Here is a 27918-nt window from a genome sequence, read left to right on the forward strand (position 1 = left end):
AACTTTTCCCCTGCTGCCAAAAAATTAAATAATCTGCACATTGCTACACTGACAGAACAGAATACCCTTGAATTATAAATCTCACAAATCACTTCAAGTCCATAAGCTGAGGAAATGAAGATATATTAAATTCATGTAAAACTATGATAAGGAGAAAACAAGGAAGATTAAAAGACCTCATGAATACTTCTTCCTTTCCCTCCCAAAAAAACTTGAAACAAAAGCTACTGTACCAACTAAATATCCTCAAACAAGCATTTGAATATGTGTAAAATCACATTGAATCAAAATTAAAAATAGAAATGGGAAATAAATTAACCTCAGAAATGAAAAATTACATGGTGACCAAAGGAGAATAAACTCAAATGAAAATTTAATAATTACTATAGGAGAATGATAGGAAAAATGATAATTAAAAAGACAGAAAGTGTGCCTGGGTGGCTCAGTGGGTTGCCTCTGCCTTCGGCTCAGGTCATGATCTCAGGGTCCTGGGATCGAGCCCTATATCAGGCTCTCTGCTTAGCAGGGAGCTTGCTTACCCCTCTCTCTCTGCCTGCCTCTCTGCCTACTTGTGATCTCTCTCTGTTAAATAAATAAATAAAATCTTAAAAAAAGAAAAAGAAAAAAGAAAAAAAGACAGAAAAACAACCAAGACAATGAAAATAAGCTAGAGATGGATAAGTAAAAGGGACAGAGAGAAAATGATTGGACTAGAAGATGGTCAAAGAAGAAATAATGTACATTTAATTGGCAGCTCTGAAGGAGAAAAACAAGACATAGGGTAGAACAAACATTTATAACTGTAGTCTAAGAAAAGAAAACCTAAATCTATATATTTAAAGGGCCTACAGAATACCTTGGAAAATTGACCTACATCCTCTTAAAACTATTAGCTTTTAAAACTAAAGAAAAATTCCTCCAGGTCTCTAAGCGCAAGGATAAAATAACTTACAAAGTAAGAGAATTAGACCAGTATCAGACTTCTCAAAAACAATGTGTAAAGCAAGACGATAATGAAATAGCATTTCTTAATGAAACTCAAGGGAAGAAAGTATGAATCAAGAATTTTTATCCATTCAAGATAGGCTTTCAAGTATAAAGGCCATAGAAGGGTCTCCCTGGGACAAAGTGACCATTAAAATAAATACTGATTATAAAAGTATCATAAACTCTTGAATAAGATGAAAGCATATTAGTCCATACTGTGAATGAAGCAATGAATTGAATGAGAAGGGAAAGCTTTTCCTTACAGCAGAATGTCAACTAATAAATGTAGAAGGACAACATAAAGAAAAATCGCCACAATGTCTATCATAGAAACAGTTAAGAATCTCTGAAGCATACTAAAGTGAGAGTGGAAAAGTGTAATGAGAAACAGGATTTTTGTCTCAAAGCATTTCTATACAAGATATTTATTGATTTCAGGGGGAAAGTAGTAAGTTTGCAGTGATGAAGCCTGACAGACACCAGATTAAACTATCAAGTTAACATCACAGGTAATGGGACAAACTGACGTTATGTGCCTTCCGTCATGGTGCCCTGAGAACATATATCATTTCTGTGGTATTACTATCAAACACATATAACTGAATCTAAGCATTGGAAGGTATAAAATGTATGTACACGTATACACAAATAAGATACTCTTCATAAATGTAAAGGTCATGAAAGACAAGGATTGAGGAATTGTTTAAGATTTTTAAAATTATAACTATGCTTCCTTTTAATCATAAGGAACAGTTCTTCAAAAGTCAGATTTGAAGATGTGGTTGTGTGTGTGTGTGTGTGTGTGTGTGTGTGTGTGTGTTGTGTGTGTGTTTTAATTTCATAAGAGAATCCATTAACTGGATTGACCAAGGATGGTATCTTCCCTCACTTATATATCCCTTGGTCCAAGCATAGTGTTGGACTCAGAGAAGGCATTTGTGTTTGTTTCTTTAATTATATTGAATTGGATTCTGCTCAGAAAAAAATATAATTTTACTTGTCTATTTATTTATAACATTTAGGAAACCATACGGGCAGCATTTGAATCTGCCCAATTATATGCAGCTACATTTGAAAAGTTCCGGATATTCTTCAAGGAAAATGAAAGTCTTGATCTACAGGCTCTTAAACTTCAAGAACCTGGTAAGTTTTCCATTTGTTCTAACTAATTATTTTTGAGAGGGATGTCAATTTTCATAGTACTCTAGGTTTCTGTTTATTGGTGTGTAATGACAGAATTGGTTACCCAAAAGAGTCGGACCAGCAACTGCCAACAGTTGGTTCATTTCTGGGTTCTTTTCTGTGGAATTACTCTCCACCACATCCTCATAGTTGGTGCGATTTTGATCTTCTTAACTTCCCTAAGATTAGTTTTGTGATTTATCCTGGAAAATGTGGCACGTGCACTTGAGAAGAATATATATTTTGCTGTTGGAAGGAATGGTCTATATATGTCTGTTAAGTCCATTTGTTCTAAAGTGTGATTCAATTCCATTTCTTGTTGATTTTCTGTCTGGATGATCTATCCATTTAGTGGGGTATTAAAGTCCTCTACTATTGTATTCCTGGCTATTTCCCTCTTAAGATCTGTTAGTATTTGCTTAAAACATTTCAGTGCTCAGGTATTGGGAGCATATATACTTATGATTGTTCTATCTTCTTGTTCTATTGACCCCTTTATCATTATATAATGATCTCCTTTGTCTCTCATTATGATTTTTGGCTTGAAGTCTATTTGATTTGACTTAAGAATGGGTACATCCACTTCGTTTTGGTTATGACTTGTTCGGAGTATCATCTTCCACCTCTTCAGTTTGAGTCCCTGTTTGTTTTTGGAGCTGAAATGAGTCTTACGAAGGCAGCCTATAGTTTGGGTCTTGTGTTTTAATCCAGCCAGCTACTCTCTGCCTTTTGATGGGTAGATTCAGTCCATTTACATTTAGGATGATCATTGATAAATGAAGACTTACTACTCCCACTTTATTTTTTATTTTCTGGTTGTTTTGTATCTCTCTCTCTCTCTCTCTCTCTGTGTGTGTTTCTGTTTACCTTCTTAGGTTGGTGGTTTTCTATGATGATTTGGTCAGTTTCTCCAACTTGTGTGTGCATGTCTTTGCTCTAGATTTTTGCTTTGTGGTTATTGTGAAGTTTGGATAAGATGTCTCATAGATAAGATAGTCCTTTTTCTGCTGATAGAAACTTATCGTCATTTGCCTATATAGGTTCTTTTATTTTCCTCCTCCCCTTTTATACTTATGTTGCCACAAATTATCCCTTTATATGCTGTGAGTTTGTTACCAAATTATAGTAGCTATAGCTATTTTTAAGGATTTTTTTCCTTGAATCTTTATGCTATAATTGTTTAACACCCTATTCTAAAATAGACTTATAATTTTGTGATTCTGTTTATCACCTTACTCAAAGCTTTGTGTATTTTTCTCTTCATTTCAGGTAGACAAGCTCCTTTCAACATTTGTTGTAAGAGAGGTCTAGTGGTGATAAACTCCCTTAACTTTTGTTTGTCTGAGAGTCTTTATTTCTCCTTTATATTTGAAGGATAACTTTGCTAGATAGAGTATTCTTGGCTGGCAATTTTTAATCTTTCAATATTTTGAATATATCATTCTATTCTCTCCTAGCCTATAGAATTTCTGCTGAGAAATCTGTTCATAGTCTAACGGAGGTTGCTCTATAGGTTAGTTTCTTTTTTTTCCTTGGCTGCCTTTAAGATTCTTTCTTTATCTTTGACTTTTGACAGCTTCATAATAATGTGTCTTGGAGAGGGTCTTTTTGCATTGAGATAATAGGGTATCTATTAGCTTCATGGACTTGTATGCCTCGTTCTTTCCTCAGGTTTGGGAAGTTCACAGCTATTATTTCTTTAACCTCTCTACCTATTTCTTCTCTTCTTGTGGTGTATGCATTATTCTTGTGTTGGCTCTCCAAATAGTCTAAGGGCACTCATAGGGTTTCTTCACTTTTTAATCTTAGAATTTTAGAAGGAGTTATCTCTCCTTTTCCACCTGAATTATTTCTAGATCTACTCTATTTCCAATGCTTGGACCATTATTCTGAAGGATAATGATACCATGAAAAAAGACTCTGTGTTGAAATAAGTTTGAAAAATACTGAGCCTGGGTGGCTCAGTGGGTTGAAGCCTCTGCCTTTGGCTCAGGTCATGGTCCCGGGGTCCTGGGATTGAGCCCCGCTTTGGGCTTTCTGCTCAGCGGGAGGCCTGCTTCTCCCTCTCTCTGCCTGCCTCTCTGCCTGCTTATGGTCTCTGTCTGTCAAATAAATAAATAAATCTTTAAAAAAAAGAAAAGAAAAGAAAAATACTAGACCAAGAAACATTATACAGGTTTTCATACCAGAGGACTTCTCAGATTACTTGATATCCTCATTTTGTCACATCTAAACCTTCTGAAGTAAGATAGATCATTGTTGACCCTTTTGTATATTACAAGGAAGCTGAAGCTCAGAAAGATTAAATGACTTAACCAAAGCCAAATATAGGTTAAAGACTTGAGCTTAGGTTTTCTAACACTGTGCATTCTTTATATTATGTCAAACTTAGCCTTATAGTCAGGAGAGGAGATGACATGAATAAAGACAAGAATCAATACCGTTTTCTTTTTGGGATGGTGGAGGAGCGTTATAGAAAGAGAATAGGGAGCAGTAAGGAAATCAATCTGTGGAGGAAGTACTCAGAAATGGTTAGCTAATTTTTTTTTAAGATTTACTTATTTATCTTAGGAGGGAGGGGACAGAGGGAGAGGGAGAGAGAGAATCTCCAGCAGACTCCATGCTGAGCACAGAGCCTGATGTGGGGCTCAATCTCATGACCCTGAGATCATGACCTGAGCTGAAATCAAGAGACAGACACTTAACCAACCGAGCCACCCACGTACTCCAAAGTTAGCTCAATTTTTACAGGCCCAGAGGGTACAGGATTTTAAAGACAAGTAAAATAGTTGAGTATTACAGGTATGTTAGAAAGAGCTGTTTTTGACCAACAGTACGATACAAGTATATTCAAAGGTAATCAGGTCTCCACTGGTTCCAGGTAGACTGGAGAAGGGAGAAAATGAAAATAGAAAGATGATCAAAATGCAACTGTAACATATGGCACATGTACATCGACAAAGACCTCAGCCATGATATGGGAGCAGGGTTGGCAGAGAAGTGTTGGGAAGAGGAATGGAGATAACTTCAGCTATGCTCAATCTCTTGTGTTCTACATTTTTGTTATTAATATCTTCAAAATGCTTTATGTGAAGGTGTCACATAGGAGAATCCTTCCATGAGACCCAACTTCAACCCAGCTCTCAAATCCAGTCCATTTCAGACTAGATCCTTTAGTACAATTACAAATTCTTTTCTTTTTTCTTTTTTTTTTTTTGAAGAGTTTATTTATTTGACAGAGAGAAAGATCACAAGTAGGCAGAGAGGCAGGCAGAGGTAGAATGGGAAGCAAGCTCCCTGCTGAGCAGAGAACCTGATACGGGGCTCGATCCCAGGACTCTGAGATCATGACCTGAGCCGAAGGCAGAGGCTTAACCCACTGAGCCACCCAGGTGCCCCAATTACAAATTATTTTCATCTGCCATCTATTAGTAGGAGCCAAAAAACAAATTTTTATTATTGAATATTATTTTCTTTAGTACAAGAATAAAATACTAAGTGTTATGAACTAACGTTTTGAAGTTATTCAAGGTATTCTACGTCAGGAAAAAAGCATTATAAATACAATGATTTTTAATATATTTCATAATGATCCTTTAAAATTTAACATGACATATTGTATTCTTTATATGATAATTTTATGTAGATGTTGAGTTTTTTAGAGAACAACTGGAAAAATATCACAGACAGCACAAAGATGCAGTAGCTCTGAGACCTACCAGAAATGTAGGATTGCTGCTCATTGATATAAAGCTGCTAAAAGAGAAGCTAATTCCATCACCTTTGCGATGCTTGGAGGTAACTATTAACTAGGAAAAATTTAATTATAGCCTCTATAATTATTTTATGATTTTTCCACTACAAATAGACTATCTTCATTTTGTAGTATTGTAAATATTTTAAAATTAACATAACTTACTGGGTAACCTTAATTCCTAAGAAAAGTCCCAAACTCTTTTTGTCCCAAGCAGAGTGAATTTTCAGTTGAGGGAAGGGAGGGGACTTGCAGGCTTCGGACTAGTCTCTTATTCCCATTCTGTTTTCCCTTGTTGAAGCATTTCAAGGCTTCCTGCTGAAGAGACACCACTATCACAGCTCAGTGTTCTAGTGGGAATGCTAGTAGACTTATGATCCTGAGATCCAGTTAAGTTCATAATTTCCTGGTCTGAAACTCCCTAAAGTTCTGATCATATTTTAGTGAGTGGTAGAGCTGAGGACATTTGTATGGATCCTGCAATAACTTTCATGTCTTCCTTTGGAGCCAGAGTATACATGTAATGTTCTCGAATACTTTCAGCAAGACAATGATGTAAAGCAGGGGTTGGCAAGCTATAGCCCACAGGGCGAATCCAATCTGTCACCTGTATTGTACATATTACCATGACAATTTGCTTTTGTATTACCTATGGTTGCTTTCTCACTACAAGAGCAGAGATGAGTACTTGTGACACAGACTGTATGTCCTGCAAATCTAAAATATTCATGATCCTGACCTTACGGAAAACCTCTGCACACCCCTACTGTAGGTGACAGAAGACCGAGCCAATACCTGCTGATTTAACATTCAATTAGGATTTATTTAAAATATTTAATAAAGTGAAAATACTTAAATAGTTATGATTCACATTTTCTTTTTCTTCCCTAGGTGCTAAATTATATGCTTCCCCGTCAAAGCAAGAAAAAAGTGGATGCCATTATCTCTGAGGCACAAGATGCAGAGTATAAACTTGAATTTGTTCCAACTACCACCATAGAGTATGTTAACAGCTTAGTATTTCTTGATGAAATTCAGGAAAGGGTGAGTCGATTTTCATATAACTCAATATTCCAGACCTTGTGGTAGATAAGGAAGACGAATAAGAGAAGTTGAGGGACTGAAGGTCAATAAACAGCTGTTGAAGTATCAGAAACGCTTTCAGACAGTGTAAGTGATTGCCCTACATCGCAGCAATAATGTGAGCTCACATTGATCAAACTCTTACTACTAGTCAGGAGTTATACTAAATTTTTTTATATATGTTACATTTTTAATCCTCGCAAAAACTTAAGAAGTGTAGGCAATTTTTTCTCATTCCATAGAGGAGGAAAAGGGACTAAAAAAAGAGTTGTGTTGCCCAAGAGCACAAAGATTGTGTTCGAGCTAGAATTAAATTTTTGTCTCTGACTGCAAAGCCAATGCTGTTAGTCACAACTTATTGTAATTCTTATTTATGATCAATGATCATAGAACTGTAATATAAGTCTTGACCCTTAACCCATATCTGCATAGTAGTCAGGAACCTCACCATTAGGAATGAAAAAAACTCACTTCAACTAGCTTAAATAGGGAGGGGGGATTGGGAGAGAACCGTCAACAGAGGACTCTAATGACATGGGTGATGAGGTCAACGTGTTCTCTCTCTCTCTCTCTCTCTCTCTCTCTCACACACACACACACACACACACACACACACTCCTTTTTCTCCCTTATTTCTTTCTTCCCAGAAACTTGGTTTCTTCCTCACAGGGTGTTCCCTGTGGCAGGCAACCTAGCATTTAATTTCAATTGTCAGTTTTTTCATAAGCTTTCATTCATACCAATTGGCATTTGAAATAGAGAAAAATTATTCTCTTAAATATCTGGAAACCGAAGATATGTTACAAATAAGAAATATAAGCTGAGTAAAATAAATCATTAATCACTGGCTAGTGTGTTATATATTATTAACAGAATTAATAGTAAAGGCTATTTTATGTGCATATAAAAGCAATCTTTTTTGACATTTTAAAATTTATTTTTTATTGAACTATAGCTAAAACATGATGTTACATTAGTTTCTGGTGCACAACCTAGCAATTCGCTAACTTAAATATAACAATTTTTTTTCTTATTTCAAAAAAAAGCAACTTCGCAAAAGGGCAGATGATTCTGATTTTCCCTCAGGTTTCCCTACACATTATCACAGGAGTCTAAAGATGCCAAGTATTGATTAGTAGGTGTGGTCATTAAGGCGCTTTGGACAAATAACTAAAGCTCACTTGAACCAGCTTAGGCCAAATGGGGACCCTATATATGGATTCAGTAGTATTCCAAAGAACCCCACCCCTTCAACAAAAAAGTAAATAGCCTTAAGAATTTAGCAGAACCAGGAATGAGGAACCTGCAGGAAACCCCGGTAGTTCCTTCTCTCCATCTGTTCTTTCTGCATTTCTCTGAAGATCTACTCTACTTCTCTCCCTCTGCAGACAGACTGCTTCTGCTGCTTCATTCCTCAGCAGCAAATATGGCCAGCAGCTGCTCGCAGATTATGTACTGCAAGTCCAGCCAGCCACCGAGAGAGATGCTCTCTCTCCCAATATTAATTCTAAATGTCTCATGAATGCATTCAGCCTCCCAACCCCCATGCTGTTGTATAAACTATGACAGGAAGGTAGGATCATGTTGCAGAGGGAGGACTGGTCTTACTCTGTAGTTCCAGAAGGAGATGTCAGGCAGAAAAGCCAGACAGCTTCCCATCTCCATGAGGTTATCTGTGCATTTCTGGGTGTTGTGTTGGGGAAGCAGTTTCCCTTAGGGAAATGTTCTCTACACGTGAACAGCTTTTCTTTGGAACCTCATCTATTCATTCAGAAAATTTAGTGAACACCTACTTGCAGGGTACAAGGGTTATGACAATGAGCACACCTGCCTTCAAGGAGCTCCGAGTCCAGAATGAAAACAGATAATTATTATATAATGTGTATAGGTACAAGGTGCTGTTGTAGGACTTGGGGGGTTGTGGTCATTCTTGGCTTTGATGATAGGGTTTGGGTCAGGTTGTGTGCACCTGGCTGCTCCCTCCTTAGCCATGTGGCAGAGTGAAAGAGAGGAGGGTTCCCCCCAAACTGGAGACTCCCTTCCCAGAAAATTAGGAAAGGCACTGTCCGCTGAAGGTGGGACATCAAAGTGAAGATGTTGAGTAGTCTGTTGAAGATAATAAAAGGATTTATTAAAGGAGAGTAGGGAACACACATGACCCATGCACACCTCAGGGGCTTCCCAGGGACAATCCCTGCTCAGCATGCATGCCTAGAAGCTCAGATACTGCAACCGAGCCCCCTCATGGTATGTTGTCCCTAAAAACCAAATACTGGCATTGTTTGATGCTACTAGAGACCAAAAGAGAGAGAAAAGAGAACAGTAAACTTTTGTAAGAGTCATACTAACTGTGCTCAGCTCTGAACAACTTACCTCCTGAACCTGATTACCTGTACCACAGCAACGACTGTCTCTATCACCCGGCAGGCTTCAGCCAGGGGCAGCCTACCGTTAAGCACCTCCCTCCTGCGCAGATTATGAATGTGTGCTGTTCAGGGTGCACAGCGACAGTCTCCTAGTAGACACCACTGAAAGGGAATGACCGGACTCTGTTATATTTAACCAGCAACCAATGTTTCTATTTAGATAGAAAGCCTTGAAGATGAAGGGAACGTAGTGATTCAGATGTACAAGCTCATTGAACAATATCAGGTCCCCACACCTCCGGAAGACTTCGCTGTTTTTGCTACCATGAAGCCGTCCATTGTTGCAGTTCGGAATGCCATCGATAAATCTGTGGGTGACCGAGAAACAATGATTAAGCAATTTTCTCAGCATTTGGGTAGAGATCTTGAAGACCTAACCAATGAAGTGAATGAAGTAAAGCTACAAGCACAGGTAAGCTAAAGCAGTATTTTTTTTGAAAAATCTGTATAAAATTGGACTATTATATTTTACTTAAGCTATTTTAGGATCATAGTTCATTTTAATCTGACTTAAGTTCTATTTTTTTTGTTTTTTAAAATTTTTATTATTTATTTATTTATTTAAAATAATTTTTAAATTTTTTAATAAACACATAATGCATTATTAGCCCCAGGGGTACAGGTCTGTGAATCGCCAGGTTTACACACTTCACAGCACTCACCATAGCACATACCCTCCCCAATGTTCGTAACCCCACCACCCTCTCCCTACCCTCCTCTCCCTGACAACCCTCAGTTTGTTCTGTGAAATTAAGAGTCTCTTATGGTTTGTCTCCCTCCCGATCCCATCTTGTTTCATTTATTCTTTTCCTACCTCCCAAACCCCCCACCCTACCTCTCAAATTCCTTATATCAGGGAGATCATATGATAGTTGTCTTTCTCCATTTGATTAAGTTCTATTTTTGTGGTTTCATTCTAATCAATTAACAGTGTCTTTGAGCTGCTATTCAAAACTGAACATGTTTCTGAACCTCTAAGTACTGAATAAATTCCAGACTATTGAAAGTAAAGCATATGTAATATTTTCTTTCTCCTGACTTGTATTTATTATTTTGAAACGAATGCTTTTATAACTTTTTAACATATGTTGTAGCTGTTACCACAATTTTAACATTTGCATAGGTACATATTAAGAAATTCCCATTTAGGAGGAAGCAGATTTACATTGATAAATGATAATGAAGGATATTTTGTTAACTTGCAGCAATTTTACTATACAAAAGGTACAAGGGAAATTTTTAAAGAATTTAGCAGAGATAGCTGTGTGATTCTTAATAGAAGCATACGTGAAAATTTAATTTTGTAATCTATTTTATTAACATTAACTAAATCTGATCACAGAAGTATAAAACCATGTAAAATCATAATCAAGTCAGGAAAATTTCAATATTCATCAGCAGAGAATGAATAAAAAGTGTTAGGGTACATTTGCTCAAAGGAATACAATGCAGACATTAAAGATTACAATATATGTTTCTACATATTGACATGGAAGCATACAAATAGCTAGCATTTATTGTGCACTTAGTATATGTCAAGTACTGTTCTAAGGACCTCGTATTGTTTTTATTTTTATATTGAGATATTTTTGTATTTTTCACCCAGAGAAAACTGTACATACTATAATAACTTTTCAACTTCATGAATTACCAGAAAAATGAACACACCCAAATATCCATTATTCATGTTAAAAACTATAATGTTACTGGTGCCTTTAGGATTCTCTCAAATCACTAGCCTTTTCTTCCTCCCCAAAGGAAGCCACTATCTGGAATTCTAATGCTATAAATTAGTTTGGCTTGTTTATGAACTTCCATTAAACAGAATCATAAGTATGCCCTTTATTTGATTTTGTTACATTCCTGAGATTCACCCATGATGCTATGAGTGGAGGTGGTTATCCACCTTTGTTGCAATACAGTATTTCATTGTATGACACAATTTAATTATTCTATGGCTGATGGATATTGGGGTTGTTTACAGTTTTTAACAATGATAAATAATGTTTCTTGGAACATTCTTATATATGTTTGCATGTTTTAACTCATTTAATTCTCAGAACACCAATAAGGTTTTATTATTCATTTTTATAGAGAAGAAAATGAAGGGACAAGGAGGTAAAGTAACACAGGGTCACACAAATAATAGATGGAGGAGCCAGGATTCAAGCTTAGGCAGTCTGCTTCCAGTGGTTGATAATCTGCTATTGACTATATACGTGTATGGGGATTGCTAGAGAGAGCAAAAGTGCTGGCAAGTGCTTCATGTAAAAAGCATGATGCACAAACACAAAAATGACAGTAGAGGTTCACTCCATCAACTGCTTCTTCCATAGTGGGTTTGAAATGAATTTATTATCACTCTTGAACAAAGAACTGCAACCTTAATATTTCTATAAATGATACCATCTTGCTGTCAAGACCTCTACTCCTGATGATGGAGGGAGTTGGGAAAAAAAAAAAACCTCAGTGTGACAAGTGATGATAACACAATTTATTTCAGTTTGAAATGTCTATTTCATTCTAGCTTGATCTCTTTCTGCTAGATTTTAATTCAATTCAGAATGCCTATTGGGCATTTCTTCACCTCTGCCACCATCATCTCCATGACCTCTTGCCCCATAAGTGGAAATCTGCATTTCTTTCTGGTGGATGGAGGGAAAGGGCATCCAGTCCTCTTACTGTCCCCTGGACCACAGAACTTCTAGTGCATTGGCTGGGCTCGGCCTGGTTGTCCCAAGCAGCTGATAGCTGAGGGTCCTTCTGGATTCTTTGGGTACCATGTTGGACCCTGCTACTGTAATCCATCATTTCTGCTGTAGTCTACAGTCTCAAGTGATCTGTGGCCTCCTCTTCCTAACCTCAGACTCGTTCTAGTCCTCCAGTCCTTGTAGCAGTTCCCATTGCCAGAATCAAGACACATGAGAACTTTATGATCCACCAAGTGCTACACCAAACCATGAAGACCCTTCTCCCTAGACACTTCCTTTAGCTTTTTCTAGAACACGTTGCCATTTTGAATGCAGTACCATGATGAATCAGAGATTATCCTCCAAAGCTATGGTCATAACAGTTCTCAGATTCTCCTAAACCTAGTCAGGTGTTCCTCCTTTGCTCCTGAACCTTTCCATTCCCATTCACTGGGTAGGATTTCAACCTCAACAGGTCAGCCAGAAAAACTGATGTCTGACTACTTATTCTTTATCTCCCCTCTTCCTACCTCTCAGAAATCAAAAGGGTTCCTATTTCTGTGAATGTACAATGGGAATTTCCCTTATATCATGTCCTCTTCCTTCTCTTCCCTCTTGCATGCTCCTCTCCTTACCTGAAGTCATGCTGGTTGAGGAAGTGTAGGGAATGAAAGTAGATGGGAGGAAATATATTAGGTACTATTTGAAAACAATGTTGTCCCCATGACACTTCTTTATTTATTTCTATACTTTTTTAAAAGGTACATCTATTGCTTTAAAATGCAGAAAAGCAACCATTTTAACATTTTCTAGAAATCAGAATGAAAAGAGAATTTGAAAAATATTTTTAAAAAATGTTTTTGAACTCATTTAATTTATTGGTCAACATCGAAAAGTAGGAATGACTAATCAATTATCTTAATTTTACAGGATCCACAGATTTTGGATATTACTACTGACCAAGACAAAATAAAGCTCATGTTGAATGAGCTGCAGGTAGTTCTAGATGATCTTCAAAAACGTGCGTTTCAGTATAAATCCTATCAGAAGAATTTTAAGGTAAGGACAGCTCTACACGTCTGTTTTTTAAAACATATGCATAGAAATGGCATTGATGCACCACCACCCTCAACAATGTGACCCTAACCTTCAGTGTTTGGATACCTATGTGCTAGTCATTGTGCCAGAAGAATCTGAAATACAAATATGGTGCGTTCTCTGCTTTTGAGATGTTTAAAGATTAGTACTCATGAGAGACAAAATGTCTTTCTAAATAAAAATTAATGATGAATTACAGGTAAACCCTCAGACCAGGAACTTTATTTTCTATGTTAAAATATGTAGGTGGCTTGTTTAACGTGGTCAGTTAAAACCCCTCCAGTCTCTCTTAAGTAATATTAAGTAATATTCAAGCTTCTTTTACATTTCTGTGTGTTATGATTCCATGAATATTGCCCTGGTTTGATGTGCTAATTTGGTGAAAGAAGAGATTTGGCTAAGCCAGGGTATAGATGGATCCCAAAAAAGGGTGGGTTTCAAAGACTAAACAATATGCCTCAAAAAAAAAAATGAAGAGAAATGACTAAGAGTTTTAAGTGCTCTGAACAGTTATTAAAGAGATCGAAAAGAAAAGAGAATAGAAAAAAGAGATTCCTAGGGTCAAACCCAGGGAGCCACCAGCAATGAGAGGTTTTGTTAGATTCTCCAGCAGTCTTGGAGGAGTGGCTGGACCTCACATGGGAATGTACCTATTTATTCCTGAGCCCCAAATGGATGACTATAAAGTGATCTGAGGAGCTTTCCCCTCCAGATCCCAGGGCTTAGTGCAGGCAATCTGCAAAATAATGAGTGTGACTCTAGATGATGTCACTGGTGCAGTACTTGAGGTTTGTGCATTGGAGAACTGGGGTTCAGAGTTGTTCCCAGGCTGAGTTAACTGATCTACAAAATAGGATAGTGTGTAGTAGGAAGTAAGGTATTGAGGAAACACTGCTTGATAAAAAGTTATAACTATAACAGGTGGACACTTCTTGGGTCAGAAAGGATAGCACAGCTTGAGCCAGAACCTGAAAAAAAAAGTATGTCACCTTCTTTCCACACTCTGTATCCATACTTGATTAACTCTTCTTTCATGATCACCTCAGGTCTACCCTTCCTTCTTCAGCTCTCAATCATTTGGGAGATAGGAATGAAGACCTAATTGGCCTAATTACTTCTTATTCTTGAGGAGGACAAGATTAGATCCCTAATGTCAGGGTGATGCTGATCTCATAAAATGACTTTGGAAGTATTCACACCTCTTCAATTTGGTGGGGGGAAAGCTTGAGAAAGATTGGCATTAATTCTTCTTTAAATGTTTGGTAGAATTCACCAGTAAAGCCATCTGCTCCTGGAGCCATCTACTTTTGGACTTTTCTGTGTTGGGAGGTTTTGATTATTGGTTCGATCTCTTTATTCATTATTGGTCTATTTAGATTTTCTATTTCTTTCTGATTCAGTCTTGCTAAGTTATATGTTTCTAGGAATTTATCCATTTCTTTTAAGCGATATAATTTAATTGTTGGCGTATAACTATTCATAGTAGTTTCTTACAATCCTTCTTATTTCTGTGGTATAAAGTTTACTTTGATTTTATTTGTTTAAGTCTTCTCTTTTTTTCTTTATCTGGCTAAATGTTTGTCTATTTTGTTCAGCTTTTTTGGAAAACCATTTCTTAATTTCATTGATCTTTTCTATTTTTCTGGTCTCTATTTAATTTATTTCCACTCTGATCTTTATTTCCTTCCTTCTGCTAATTTTGGGCTTAGTTTGTCCTTTTTCAAGTTCTTTAATGTGTAAAATGGTTTGACATCTTTCTACTTTTTTTCTACATATGTATTTATCACTATAAATATCCCTTTCAGAACTGCTTTTACAGCAGGTTTTACAGGTTTTGGCATGCTGTGTTTTCATTTGTTTCAAGTTTTTTTTTTTTTTTAAATTTCCCTTTGATTTCCCCTTTAACCTACTGGTTGTTCAGGAGTGGGCTGTTCAGTTTCCACATGCTTGTAAATTTTCTAGCTCTCCTCTTGAGAGATTTCTAATTTCAAACCATTCTGACTGAAAAAGATACTTGGTATATTTTTAATCTTAAATTTGCTAAGACTTGTTTTGTAGCCTATCATATGATCTATCCTAAGGAATGTCTTGTGTGCACTTGGAAAGAATGTGTATTCAGCTGCTGTTGGATGGAATGTTCAAAGCCCTGGCTTATCACAGGGCTCACAGCTTCTGTGCAAACAACCCCCCTGGGTGTGTGTTCACTTCTAAGCCAAGGCAGTTTTAAAACGCTTCTATGAAAATAGCTTCTTCAGATTTTCTTGCAGTCTTTCTCTCTACAGGGTTCATATACAGCCCAGGGGGTTAGAAAGGGGTAGAAACAAGGCTGTTCTTTCCATATTAAATCTCCCATCCCCTCCACAAGCTACTGCACAGACATCTCCCTCTTCTGTGATCTAGCTATGCATGCCCCAAAGGAAATGAGTACCTCTGAAAACTCATTTGTTTTCCTAAAAAAGGCCAGGCATGTATGATCCAACTTGAAGAAGAATGCCCATGGTACTCATCATATTTATGTCTTTGCTGAACATTAAATTCAAAGGAAATATAAAGAGTTATATCCTACCACTCAAGTGGAAATTTGAATATACATAGGGTTTATGATTTATTTTTTTCAATTGTTTCTATCTCTGCTTTTACTTCCCTATTTAGGACCCACCCATATTCTTCTAAACAGTCACTGTATCAAGAATTACTGATAGGAGGATAACATAACATATTTATGTCTAAAAACTAAGTAGTGTGTTTTGCTTATTATATTTTTAAAGGTAGAAGTATCGAAGTTTGAAGCTCTGGAAGAAGTTAGTGCTGAATTGAAGCTCAAACAATTGCTTTGGGATTCTTTATCTGAATGGGATAAACTCCAACAAGAATGGTTAAAGGTAAAACAAAACAAAATTAAAAAAACTCTCACTCCTGAAATAATTTTTTATTAATTAAACTTAATATCCTAATAATAAGAATTATTTTTAACAATCTGGAGTAGTCTTAGTTCTTAGTTCTTAGTTCTTATGCAATGTCGAAGAGGTTACTGCCTATGTTCTCGTCTAGAATTCTGATGGATTCATGTCTCACATTGAGGTCTTTCATCCATTTTTTTTTCTTTCTTTCATCCATTTTGAGTTTATCTTACTATATGGTGTAAGAGAATGGTTAAGTTTCATTCTTCTGTACATAGCTGTCCAATTTTCCCAGCACCATTTATTGAAGAGACTGTCTTTTTTTTCACTGGATATTTTTTCCTAGATTTTTCCAAGCTTTGTCCAAGATTATTTGACCATAGAGTTGAGGGCCCATATCTGGGCTCTCTATTCTGTTCCATTGGTCTTGAAACAATTTAACTACTGGAAAATCTGAGTAAAGTAAAAAATTCTACTTTTATCATATGCTTTAATTTTTTTCTCTTTCTAATTTTTGTAGTCCAAGTTTGACTGCCTGGATCCAGAATTCCTAAATAGTCAAGTTTCTAAATATGCCAAATTTGTGACTCAATTGGAAAAAGGCTTGCCACCCAACAGTGTAGTTCCCCAGCTAAAGCATAAGGTGGAAAAAATGAAAGAAAAGGTAAGTTCGGTAGAAATTATTTCAGAATCTCCAGGTCAGTCCATTATGACTTGATGCTAATGAGACTAAAGTCAGGAATTCTTCCCTGTTTAAATTAGCTCTGCAGAGAGAAAAGAAAGAACAGACAAATTCAGTTTTTTCAGAGGCAGGTTGCATCCCTATCTTCAACTGGCCAAAACATGCAATTGAATACCTTTGTAAGGGGCATTCAGAGTAAGAGTTTCCCAGGTGGTAGGGAGCAAGTGCAGGAATGAGTTGTAGGTATGCAAAGATACTGATCCACTCAGACCTCAGACAGCCAAATGAGGCTAGTGCAGCCGTGTCCATGTATACCACTATACCTACGGAATATGCCATTTTCCAGATGTGCTATGATGTGACAACGGTTGGGAAGCCCAGCAGTGGGTGTGTGAGGCTGACTCTTTGAAACCTATCACTGCTGAACCAGTACTTGAAATGGGAATGAAAAAAGTATTATGATTTTATCCTTTTAAGCAGTTTTAGATTTTTTTAAAGATGAAATAAAGGAAGATGAAGTAAAAGAAGACATGGGTAGGGAAAGTAGGCAAAACTTTAGGCACAACAAGAAGACCATTTTTGGAGTTTCTCCCTCTTTAGTTTTACAATATCTAGTCAAAACACTTCCCCAAAGTTTCTTATGTCAGCCTCTTTCTTCTTCCTTTGCCCTTCATGTGGTTATAGCATATGATTATAAACAAATTTATTTGTCACAGTCTTTGTTCATCTTGTATTCCTTCAGAGTTCTGGCTGATTTTTAAAAAAATAATTGCATGTAGTAAAAGTCACTTTTTGTGGTATATGGTTCTATGGGTTTTTACAAATGGGTAGAGTCATGTATAAAACACACCAGTAGGGTGCCTGGGTGGCTCAGTGGTTTAAAGCCTCTGCCTTCAGCTCAGGTCATGATCTCAGGGTCCTGGGATCAGGCCCCACATTGGGCTCTCTGCTCCACGGGGAGCCTACTTCCTTCTCTCTCTGCCTGCCTGTCCACCTACTTGTAATCTCTGTCAAATAAATAAATAAAATCTTTAAAAAACAAAAACAAAAACACACACCAGTACCATACAGAATACTTCCATCACCCTCAAATTCCCACATGCTGTTCTTCGTAGTCAGCCAACCCCAGGCAACAGCTGTCCTGTTTTCTGTCCCTAAAGTTCTTCGTTTTATATATGATATAAGTAGAATTATACAATATGTAGCCCTTTGGGTCTGGCAGTGTTAACCTAGAAAAATGCATTTAAAATACATCCAGGTACTTCTCTTCAGAATATATAACATACTCTTCTAACTCAAAAATAAGAAGAGAAGTAATCCTTTAAAATGGGCAAAAGGTTTGAACAGATATGTCCCCAAAGAAGATATGTGAAAAGACTGAATGTCATTAGCCATCAGGGAAATGCAAATCAAAGCCACAATGATCTACCAGTCCACATCCACCACAATGGCTATGCTCAAAAGGATAGATTATGTATTAAGTGTCAGTAAGGATCTAGAGCAATTGGAACCCTCATATGTTGCTGGTGGGATTATAAGTGATATAGCTTCTTTGGAAATCAGTTTGGCAGTTTCTCAAAAGGGATTCCACTCCTAGACATTTATATAAGAGAATTGAAAACATGTTTACACAAACACTTGTAATGTTCACAGCATCATTCATAATAGCCAAGAGTGGAAAAAACCCAAATGTCCATCAAATAATGAATAAATCAACAAAATATAGTGTATCTATACAATGGAATATTATTCAGCAATAAAAAGGAATGAAGTTTTGATACATGCTACAGCATAGTTGAACCTTGAAAATGTTATACTAGGTGAAAGAAGACAAACACCAAAAGACTACATAGCATATGGTGTCATAGATATGAAATGTCTAGAATAGAGAAATCAATAGGGAGAGAAAGTAAATTAGTGGTTACCAGGCACTGTGGAGGAGAAAAATTGGGTGATGAAAGCTAATGGGTATGGGGTTTCCTTTTGGGGTCATTAGTTAGTTACAGATAATTCACAGTGATAGTTCTAAAATTAGGTAGTGGTGATAGTTGCACATCTCTGTGAATTGGAATGCTTGAAAAAAAAGATTCTTACGAAACAGATGAATATAGGGGAGGGGCAGAAAAAATAAGACAAAATCAGAGAGGGAGACAAACCATAAGGGACTCTTAACTATAGGGAACAAACTGAGACTTGCTGGAGGGGAGGAAGGAGGGCATGGGGTAGCTGGGTGACGGGCATTAAAGAGGGCACGTGATATAATGAGCACTGGGGGTTATATGCAACTGATGAATCACTAAACTCTACCTCTGAAAGTAATAATATACTATATGTTAATTGAGTTGAAATAAAAAATTTAAAAAAATTCTTCCATGTTGTTAGGTGAATTAATAGTTTGTTGATTTTTATTGCTGAGTAATAATTCCATTATATAGATTATGACCGTTGGTTTTTACATTCACCTGTTGAAAGAAATTTGGGTTGTGACCAGTTTTATAGCAATTATTAACAAGATGGTCTCAACAGTCATGTGCAGCTTTTGAGTGAACACGAGTTTTTAATTCACTCTGGTGGAGAACTGGGAGTGGAATTACTAGGTGGCATGGGAAGTATATGTTTATAAGAAACTCGCCTGTTTTTCAAAGGACCGTAACATTTTGCCTTCCCATGGGCAATGTGTGAAAATTCTAGATGTTCCTCATCCTCCCCAGCATTTGCTATTGGTTGGGAGGTTTTTGTGTGGTTTGATTTGGTTTTCATTTTAGTCACTCCAGTAAATGTATAGAAGTATCTCATGGCCGTCGCATTTGCATTTTTCCAGTGACTAATCAGGTGGAGTGTAATTTAAATGTCTTTTTTCCATTCTTTTAACTTCTTTGGTGAAATGTCTGTGTGGCTCTTTGCCCAATTTTTAAGTGGGTTGCTTGTTTTGTGATTATTGCATTTTAAGAGTTCTTTTTGTAATCTGGATCCAACTCCTTTTTCAAATACATAACCTGAAAATATTTTTTCCCAGTTAGTGGCTTGTCTCTTCAGCCCCTTACCAGGGACTCTCAGAGTGCAAGTGGTTTTAATTTGAATAACGTTCAATTTATATTCTTTGCTTTTATGGACTATCTTTTTAGTATAGTATCTAAAAATGTCTTGCTAAACTTAAGGGTCACACAGATTTTCTCCTGTATTTTCCTTTAGAAGTTTTATAGTTTTACTTTTCTTACATTTTTTAGGATTTATTTGAGTTACTTTGCATAAAATATGAGAGATGTGTCAAGGTGTACTATTTTCACATATGGATGTCCACTGGATCCAGCACCATTATTTGAAAAGATTACCCTTTCTCCATTGAACTGCCCTTGGACCTTTGCTATAAGTCAGCTGACTATCTTTTTTAATCTGTTTCTGGACTCTATTCTATTTTGTTGTTCTGTGAGTCTACTCTTTCACCAATGCTATACTGTTTTGATAACTATAGTAAGTCTTGAAATCAGGTAGGTGTAAGTCCTCCAGATTTGTTCTTTTTCACATTTTGTCCATCCGAATTCCTTTACCCTTCCATATAAATCTTAGAATTAAGTTGTCAATATGTACAAAAAATTGCCAGGAATTTTTGAAAGATTGTGTTGAATTTTTGAAAGATTGTGTTGAATGTATAGATCAATTTGAAGAGAACTGACATCTTAGTCAGAAGGAATTTTCTAGTGTCTTATCAGCATATCTCTTAATTTAGTTGTCTTCCTTTATTTTTTTCATTGAAGTTTGCTGTTTCAATATACAGATTCTGCATGTATTTTGTTAGTTTTATAATTAAATTTTTTTATTATCCTAAATAGTATTTTGGGGTCTTTAAAAAGATTTTATTTATTTATTTATTTACTTATTTACTTATTTGTCAGAGAGAGAGAGCACGCAAGAAGCAGGCTCCCTATAAGGACCCCAGTGTGGGACTCGATCCCAGGGCCCTGGGATCATGACCTGAGCTGAAGGCAGACGCTCAACCAATTGGGCCGCCCAGGCGTCCCAGTAATAATGTTTTTAATTCCAAATTCCAATTGTTCGTTGCTGCTATATAGCAGAATACTATTGAATACTTAACCTTTGTATATTGATCTTATGTCCTGTGATCTTACTGAATTCATTTTTTAATTTTAGGGGCTTTTTTTTGTACATTAAAATGAGTTGGGAAGGGTTCCTTCCTCTTCTGTTTTCTGGAGGAAATAGTATAGAGTTAATATTATTTCTTCTTTAAGTGTTTAGTAGAATTCACTAGTGAAGCCATTTCAGTTTGAAGTCTACTTTTTTGGAAGGCTTTTAACTACAAATTGATTTTTTTAAATATTTCTTTAATACATATTGAATTATTCAGGTTATCTATTTCTTCTTGAGGGGCTTTTGTAGTGTATTTTTCAAGGTAATGGTCCATTTTATCCAAATTGTTGAATTTATAGACATAGAGTTGATCATATTTCTTTTTTTTAAAATTTTTTATTTATTTTCAGCGTAACAGTATTCATTGTTTTTTCACCACACCCAGTGCTCCATGCAATCTGTGCCCTCCCTAATACCCACCACCTGGTTCCCCCAACCTCCCACCCCCCACCCCTTCAAAACCCTCAGGTTGTTTTTCGGAGTCCATAGTCTCTCATGGTTCACCTCCCCTTCCAATTTCCCTCAACTCCCTTCTCCTCTCCATCTCCCCTTGTCCTCTATATTATTTGTTATGCTCCACAAATAAGTGAAACCATATGATACTTGACTCTCTCTGCTTGACTTATTTCACTCAGCATAATCTCTTCCAGTCCTGTCCATGTTGCTACAAAAGTTGGGTATTCGTCCTTTCTGATGGAGGCATAATATTTCTTTATTATTTTTTAAAAGTATGTGGGATCTGGGGCACCTGGGTGTCTTAGTCAGTTAAATGTCCGGTTCTTGGTTTTGGCTCAGGTCATGATCTCATGAGTTGTGGGATTAGGCCCTGTTTCAGACTCTGTGCTCAGCAGAGAGTCTGCTTGAAGATTCTCTTCCTCTGCTGCTCCCTCAACTCACTCACTCTCACTCTTTTTCTCTGTCTCTCAAAAATAAATAAATCTTTAAAAAAAATGTGGGATCAGAAGTGAGTCCCCTTTTTCACCGTTGATGTTGGTAATTTGTATCTTTCTGTACAGATTTATCTGTTCTCTATCTGTCTAGTAATCCAACCACCCATTCAATTGTTTATTTATGTCAATATGAACTCATGGATATTTACTTTATAATTTGGATTATAATGCAATAGTACATTATTTATTGTTTGCTTAAATATTTACATCTTTGGCTATTGAGAGCTCTTTCATTTGACTTCTGTGTCCCTTTTATGTACCTCATCATTTTGGTTTTTTGTATCTTACCTTTATATATACTATATGCACAATATATTATAATATAATATTATAACATTATATATTATATATAATGCTATATATAATACTGTATAATATAATATAATATAATATAATATAATATAATATAATATATTATTGCAATAATATATTGCTATTTTTATTTTATATAATCATCTTTCAGGACAATCAAAATAGGAAACAAAATGAAATTTATTTTGCCTTTATTCTATTTCTAGTCTTCATTTCTTTGTGTGGATCTAAGATTCTGATTCATAGCTTGAAGAACTTCCTTTAATATTTCTTATTGAGTAGGTATGCTAACAATTGAGTTCCCTAAGTTTCAGTTTTGAGAAATTCTTTATCCTTTATTTTGAATGATAATTTAAATGATAATATAAACTTATCATTCTCGGTCAACAGGTCTTGTTTTTTCTTTCAGCAATTTAAAAGTATCCTTTCATCGCTTTCTTGCTTGCATGTTTTCTAACAAGAAATCTGCTATAGTTCTTCTCCCTGTTCTTCTGTAGATAATGGTATTTTTTGGTTAGGCTGCCTTCAAGATTATTTCTTTTTCTTCATTTTTGTCAGTTTATAATGTGATATGCCCAGGTGTGTGTTGTTGTTGTTGTTGTTTACAGTTTGTATTTATCCCATTTCGTGTTCTCTGATTTTCTTGGATCTATGGTTTGGTATCTGTCTTTAATTTTGGGGAAAAATGCAGCCATTTATGTTATTCTTTGAGATTTCTGTTGCATATTTTAGACCATTTGATATTGTCCTGTAGCTCTTGGACGCTCTGTGGTTTTGGGTTTTGGTTTTTTACTGTTTTGGGTTTTTAACCGCTATTTTCTCTCACATGTCAGTATGGGGAATTTCTACTCATTTATCTTTCCGTTCACAGATTCCTTGGCTGTTTCAAGCTCATCAAAGACATTCTTTATCGCTCTTGCTACCTTTTTCCATTCTAATGTTTATTTAATTCTTAATTATAGCTTCAATCTTTTTTTTTTAAGATTTTATTTATTTGTCAGAGAGAGAGAGAGAGAGAAAGAGCACAAGCAGGGGGAGCAGCAGGCAGAGGCAGAAGCAGGCTCCCCACTGAGAAAGGAGCCATATGCAGGATTCGATTCCAGGACCCTGGGATCATGACCTGTGCCAAAGGCAGACGCTTAACTAACTGAGCCACCCAGGTCTACCAGCTTACATTTTCCTATTGTCATTTCCCATCTGGTATTTTATGTTGCCTACCTTTTCTATTAGAGCCATTACCATGTTAATTATAATTATTTTGCATTCTCTATTAATTTCAACATTGTGTGTCATATCTGAGTCTGGTGGGGGGTTTTTTGTTTGTTTGTTTGCTTGTTTCTTAAGTGTATGTTTATCTTAGCTTTTTATATAGTTCTGACATTTTTATTGAAAGCCAGGCATCTTATGTAGTACCCTAGATACTGAAGTAAATAATTCTTATGCCTGAAAATGAGCGTGCCTTTCCTCCTACTTGGCTTTTTGGTGGCATGTTATGTTAAATCTAGTAAGGAATTGGGCTAGATTTGAGGTTTGATGTTGCTATGGTTACCCTCAGTATACTACAGCCTTCATATTATTCTTTTGATACCTTGTGTTTATGGTTTGGGCTCATTTGCCAAAGATTATTTTTTCAATTTTTGTTTCTCCCTGACCTTGGGTCCTCCCTATGTATTGTCCCCAGAAAGAATCTGTTTCTTGCAGCTAATCAGTCTGTATTCCAGTTATTTTTATTCAATATTTGTTAGCCTGGTGGGAGAGGTTAGGAGGGGCATTCCATTTGTGTTCTGATTAAGCCTCCATCTGAGCAAGGCACTGTGTCTCTTGTTCTCAGACTGTTGACCTTCACTGGTGTTCCTGCCCCTCCTCCATCTGTAATAATGAGCCTAGAGAGTATTTCGTTCCCTCCCCCATGAATAGAGCTTTTATTTTTCCAATTTTGTTTCTCCCGAGATATACAGAAATCTATAGTGGGTTATCACAATGCCTTAAAATGGCAGTGTTTGTTGCTCGTTTTCCTGACAGTAAGTCATTTGTTTTATATGAAAACTAGGAGAAATGGGTTGATTAGAGTTCCAGTAGTGGCTGCTGTGTCCCTCTCCCCAGCCAGCACCATAAGGTAGATTTTCTTAGGATTCTCCCCAGTCTTCCCTGTGAACACCTCTGTGTTTGTAGACTTCACATCCTTATGCTACCGTACTCTCACTCTTTAGCAATTTTTTTTTCCATTTTTAGCAACTTATTTTTTAAATTAACTGAATCTTCTTGCTAGCTTAAGTGACAACCCAAGGCATCTTTCCTAGGTAAACAAATTCCCAAGTCCTGTTTTTTGCTGTGGAGAAATCTACAGATAACAGTCTCTTCCCAAATTTTGAGTTAGTTGTTTGCCCTCCAACCTCTATTTTTTGATGGGATCATTAGAAGTCATTAATTTTCAGTTTGCCCAGGATTTTCTTTTTGTAAGAGCACAAGTGGTATTCTTTCCAGTTCCCCACATTCCTGAATTGAAATCAGAAGCCTTGGGCTATGTTTTTAAGGTAGGGGAGGTGGATAGGGGGATGGGGTAATTGGGTGATGAGCATTAAGGAGGGCATTTGACATAATGAGCACTGGGTAGTATAGGCAACTGACAAATCATTGAATTCTACCACTGAAACTAATAACACACTATATGTTAATGAATGAAAGAAAGGAAGGAAGAAAGAAAGAAAAGGGAGATAAACTTGTATATCTATAGTTTAAAAAAAAAAAAAAGATAAAAAGCATGGTGCCTTTGAGACTGTTTGCTTTCCAGCTTCCAGTTATCATTGACTTGAGGAACCCAACTTTGAAGTCAAGACATTGGGCAGCTATTGAACAAACAGTTGATGCCTCCCTGGTGGACCTTGAAATTCCATTAACCTTGGAGAAGCTCTCTGAGTTGCATGTTTTTGATTTTGCCCAAGAAATCCAGGACATTTCTGGACAGGCTTCTGGAGAAGCTGCCTTAGAAACAATTCTTAAAAAGGTAAATCTGGAAAATATATTGTGAAGATCAAGGACTGTATAGGTTTTCATATTAGCATGAAGATCACCAACTTTGGATTCATCTATATGGGTTTTTCATCATTGCAGCTCTCAATTTCTCATCAGTCATCCTTCTGTTGTTTCCTTACGTTTATTATCATTATTATTGTCAGCAACACTTTTATCAGTATCCTCTTTCCACTTAGTTTATAGCCCACTTTGATGACAACAAAGTTTGATATTTACAGGCTTATATGAAAACCACATTTCAAGGAAGATCTTTTATACCAAAATACATCATCTTTCAAACTACCAGAAAAAAGTAACAGTATGAAATGCTACAAGACAATGAAGAGTCTTCCCTACTTAAGCTACTTACCTTCATACCCTAAAAATACACACATACCCACAAATCACCTGTGTAAAAAGAAATATTTTCCTTACATTTAAGGCATAAAGTGGTAAAGGATGGACATTAACATATCACACATTATTTATATGTATTAATGTTCATCAATAAAATTTAGCATATCAGTGTCATTTAACCAGGAAGAAGATTTCAAGAATTTTAAAGGCAGTAAAGAGGAAAATGGGATGATTATGGAGTTTTCACTTATTTTATTCTACATGCATTTATTGAGTACCTCAACAGAAATTAATTTCAGTATCCTAAGACTTAAATTATTTCTAAGGTGGAAGATTCTTGGAAAACAACAGAATTCGTCGTTCTCCCTCACCGTGACTCCAAAGATGTGTTTATCCTGGGTGGCACAGATGATATACAGGTAGGGTAACTGGGTTATTGAAAACCCATGGTAAAGATTGGTCAGACCTACTCCTGAATCTTCTATGGGAGATTATGATGAAGGAATGAAATATGAGAGTTACTAAGAAAAAATCTAATTGGAAAGGCAAAATATGAATATGAATAATTGACAGATATGCTTATACATGAAGTATTAGCAAAGCAATAAAAGTGGCATAAATATGAATTATAATTGTATACTTAACAGTTGAAAAGTTTAGAAAAGCAAGAGATAATTTATAAGCTGAAGTGATCACAGAATCTTTCCTAGACCAGCCAAGACATACTGGACCTTAAAGAATATATGGTATTTGACAGACATAGATGAGAATGAAAGGCATTTCAAACCATTTAAATGAGGCAAAGAAACATGAACAAGCATTTCAGGTTTATATCGCACGAAGAAACTAAGTTCACCTTAATTTTTTTAAGATTAGGAGTAGATGGCCATACTCTATGAAAAATGAAAGAAAATAAATCTAATCCATGCGTTCGAAATATTCTTAAATGATTTAAAATTCAAACACATATTTGTTTAGCAAAAGGATCTGTGTCTTACAGCCAAATTTAAAAAGCAAAGCCTTGACCCATTTGGGTGTACCCATACGAGAACTAATGATGAAATGGCTTTGCCAGGTGTAGGTTGGAAGAGCAAGACCAGATGTTAATGTTGGCGGTAGACAAGAGAGCAAACCTAAGATGAAAGTCAGGTAGTAGCAGGCCAAGTGATGCTGGGTGAAGGGACATCTGCTCTCAAGAAATTTATAATTTAAATAGGGCAATTAAAATCCTTTAGATTAACAGACACCTTTTTTAGAATTCACGTGTTCTGTAAGGATTGCTGTAGTGTAAAGGGGAAAAGTAGGGGAAGGAGGTAGAGGGAAAACTGTTTATAGTCATTCTAACCTTGATATGAATGATTTCAATTTCCCTATTCCTCAAGATAATTGAGATAAAGCAATGTTTCACTGGATAGAGAAGATACCTAATTTTGCAAGTTTTGAGTACTTTGAGCAATGAAGGCTTAGATGACCAAATGGTATAAAGAAGGAACCAGATACCTTAAAGTACGGGGAGAGAGGAGAAGAGTATTGAACCAAACAACAACAACAAAAAAATGTGCCATTAATAATTACAGAAATAGGCAAGATTCGGCAATCAGAAGCCTCTCGGTGACATTTGAGAGAACATGAGAGCGGGTTGTGAGGCACTGAAGTGGATAAGGAAGGGAAGCGGATGGGTAGGAAACAGTAGGTGGGACGAGGCTATTTATTCAAAAAGTTGGACTTCGAGTGGACTCTTGGGATTAAACATCGTAGTTATCTTTGAGAGCACAAACTCATGATGCTGCATGTTTTCTTCTTCTTTGTTTAAAGGTCCTTCTCGATGACAGCACCATCAACATTGCAACCATTGCCTCATCACGTTATGTTGGTCCATTGAAAACACGAGTGGATGACTGGCAGAAACAACTTGCCTTATTTAATCAAACACTGGTGAGTGAAGGCAGTTTCAGTTCATGCACTCAGAGAATTGGAGAGCCATGGTACTTTAGAAATCATTTCTTTAATCATTTAAATATGATATAGTTTAGAAATAAGACTTAATTGTTGACATTTTATTATATTCAAATGTAAGGAAAATGCAAATATACTAAGTTCTTTATATGATTATGCCATATCATATTAATTATTATTGCCATGAAACAAAATACCACAAACTTGGTGGTATGAAACAATCTATATTTATTTTTCCACAGTTTCTGTGGGTCAGGGGTTCAGGTATGGCTTAACTGAATCTCCTACTTAGGGTCTCACAAAGGTTCAATCAAGATGTGGGCCAGGACTTGGTTCTCATCAGAGGTTTAACTCAAGGAGGATCCCCTTCCAAGCTCACTCAC

At 36.3% G+C, this 27918-nt stretch overlaps 1 protein-coding gene across 1 annotated transcript in view; it reads left to right on the forward strand.

Annotated features, from left to right (window-relative positions):
• DNAH6 (dynein axonemal heavy chain 6) overlaps positions 1 to 27918 on the forward strand; it is a gene marked incomplete at its 5' end in the record, with an annotated part of 237936 nt that overhangs the window by 45208 nt on the left and 164810 nt on the right. Inside the window, 10 exons of the mRNA XM_080813644.1 lie at positions 2010 to 2130; positions 5816 to 5967; positions 6815 to 6967; positions 9593 to 9844; positions 13053 to 13181; positions 15989 to 16102; positions 16641 to 16784; positions 25002 to 25214; positions 25906 to 25998; positions 27395 to 27514. Coding sequence (XP_080669770.1) covers positions 2010 to 2130; positions 5816 to 5967; positions 6815 to 6967; positions 9593 to 9844; positions 13053 to 13181; positions 15989 to 16102; positions 16641 to 16784; positions 25002 to 25214; positions 25906 to 25998; positions 27395 to 27514 — 1491 coding nt within the window. The remainder of the gene's footprint in view (positions 1 to 2009; positions 2131 to 5815; positions 5968 to 6814; positions 6968 to 9592; positions 9845 to 13052; positions 13182 to 15988; positions 16103 to 16640; positions 16785 to 25001; positions 25215 to 25905; positions 25999 to 27394; positions 27515 to 27918) is intronic.

Source organism: Martes martes (genome assembly GCF_963455335.1).
Source record: "Martes martes genome assembly, chromosome: 9".
NCBI classification, from domain to species: Eukaryota; Metazoa; Chordata; class Mammalia; order Carnivora; family Mustelidae; genus Martes; species Martes martes.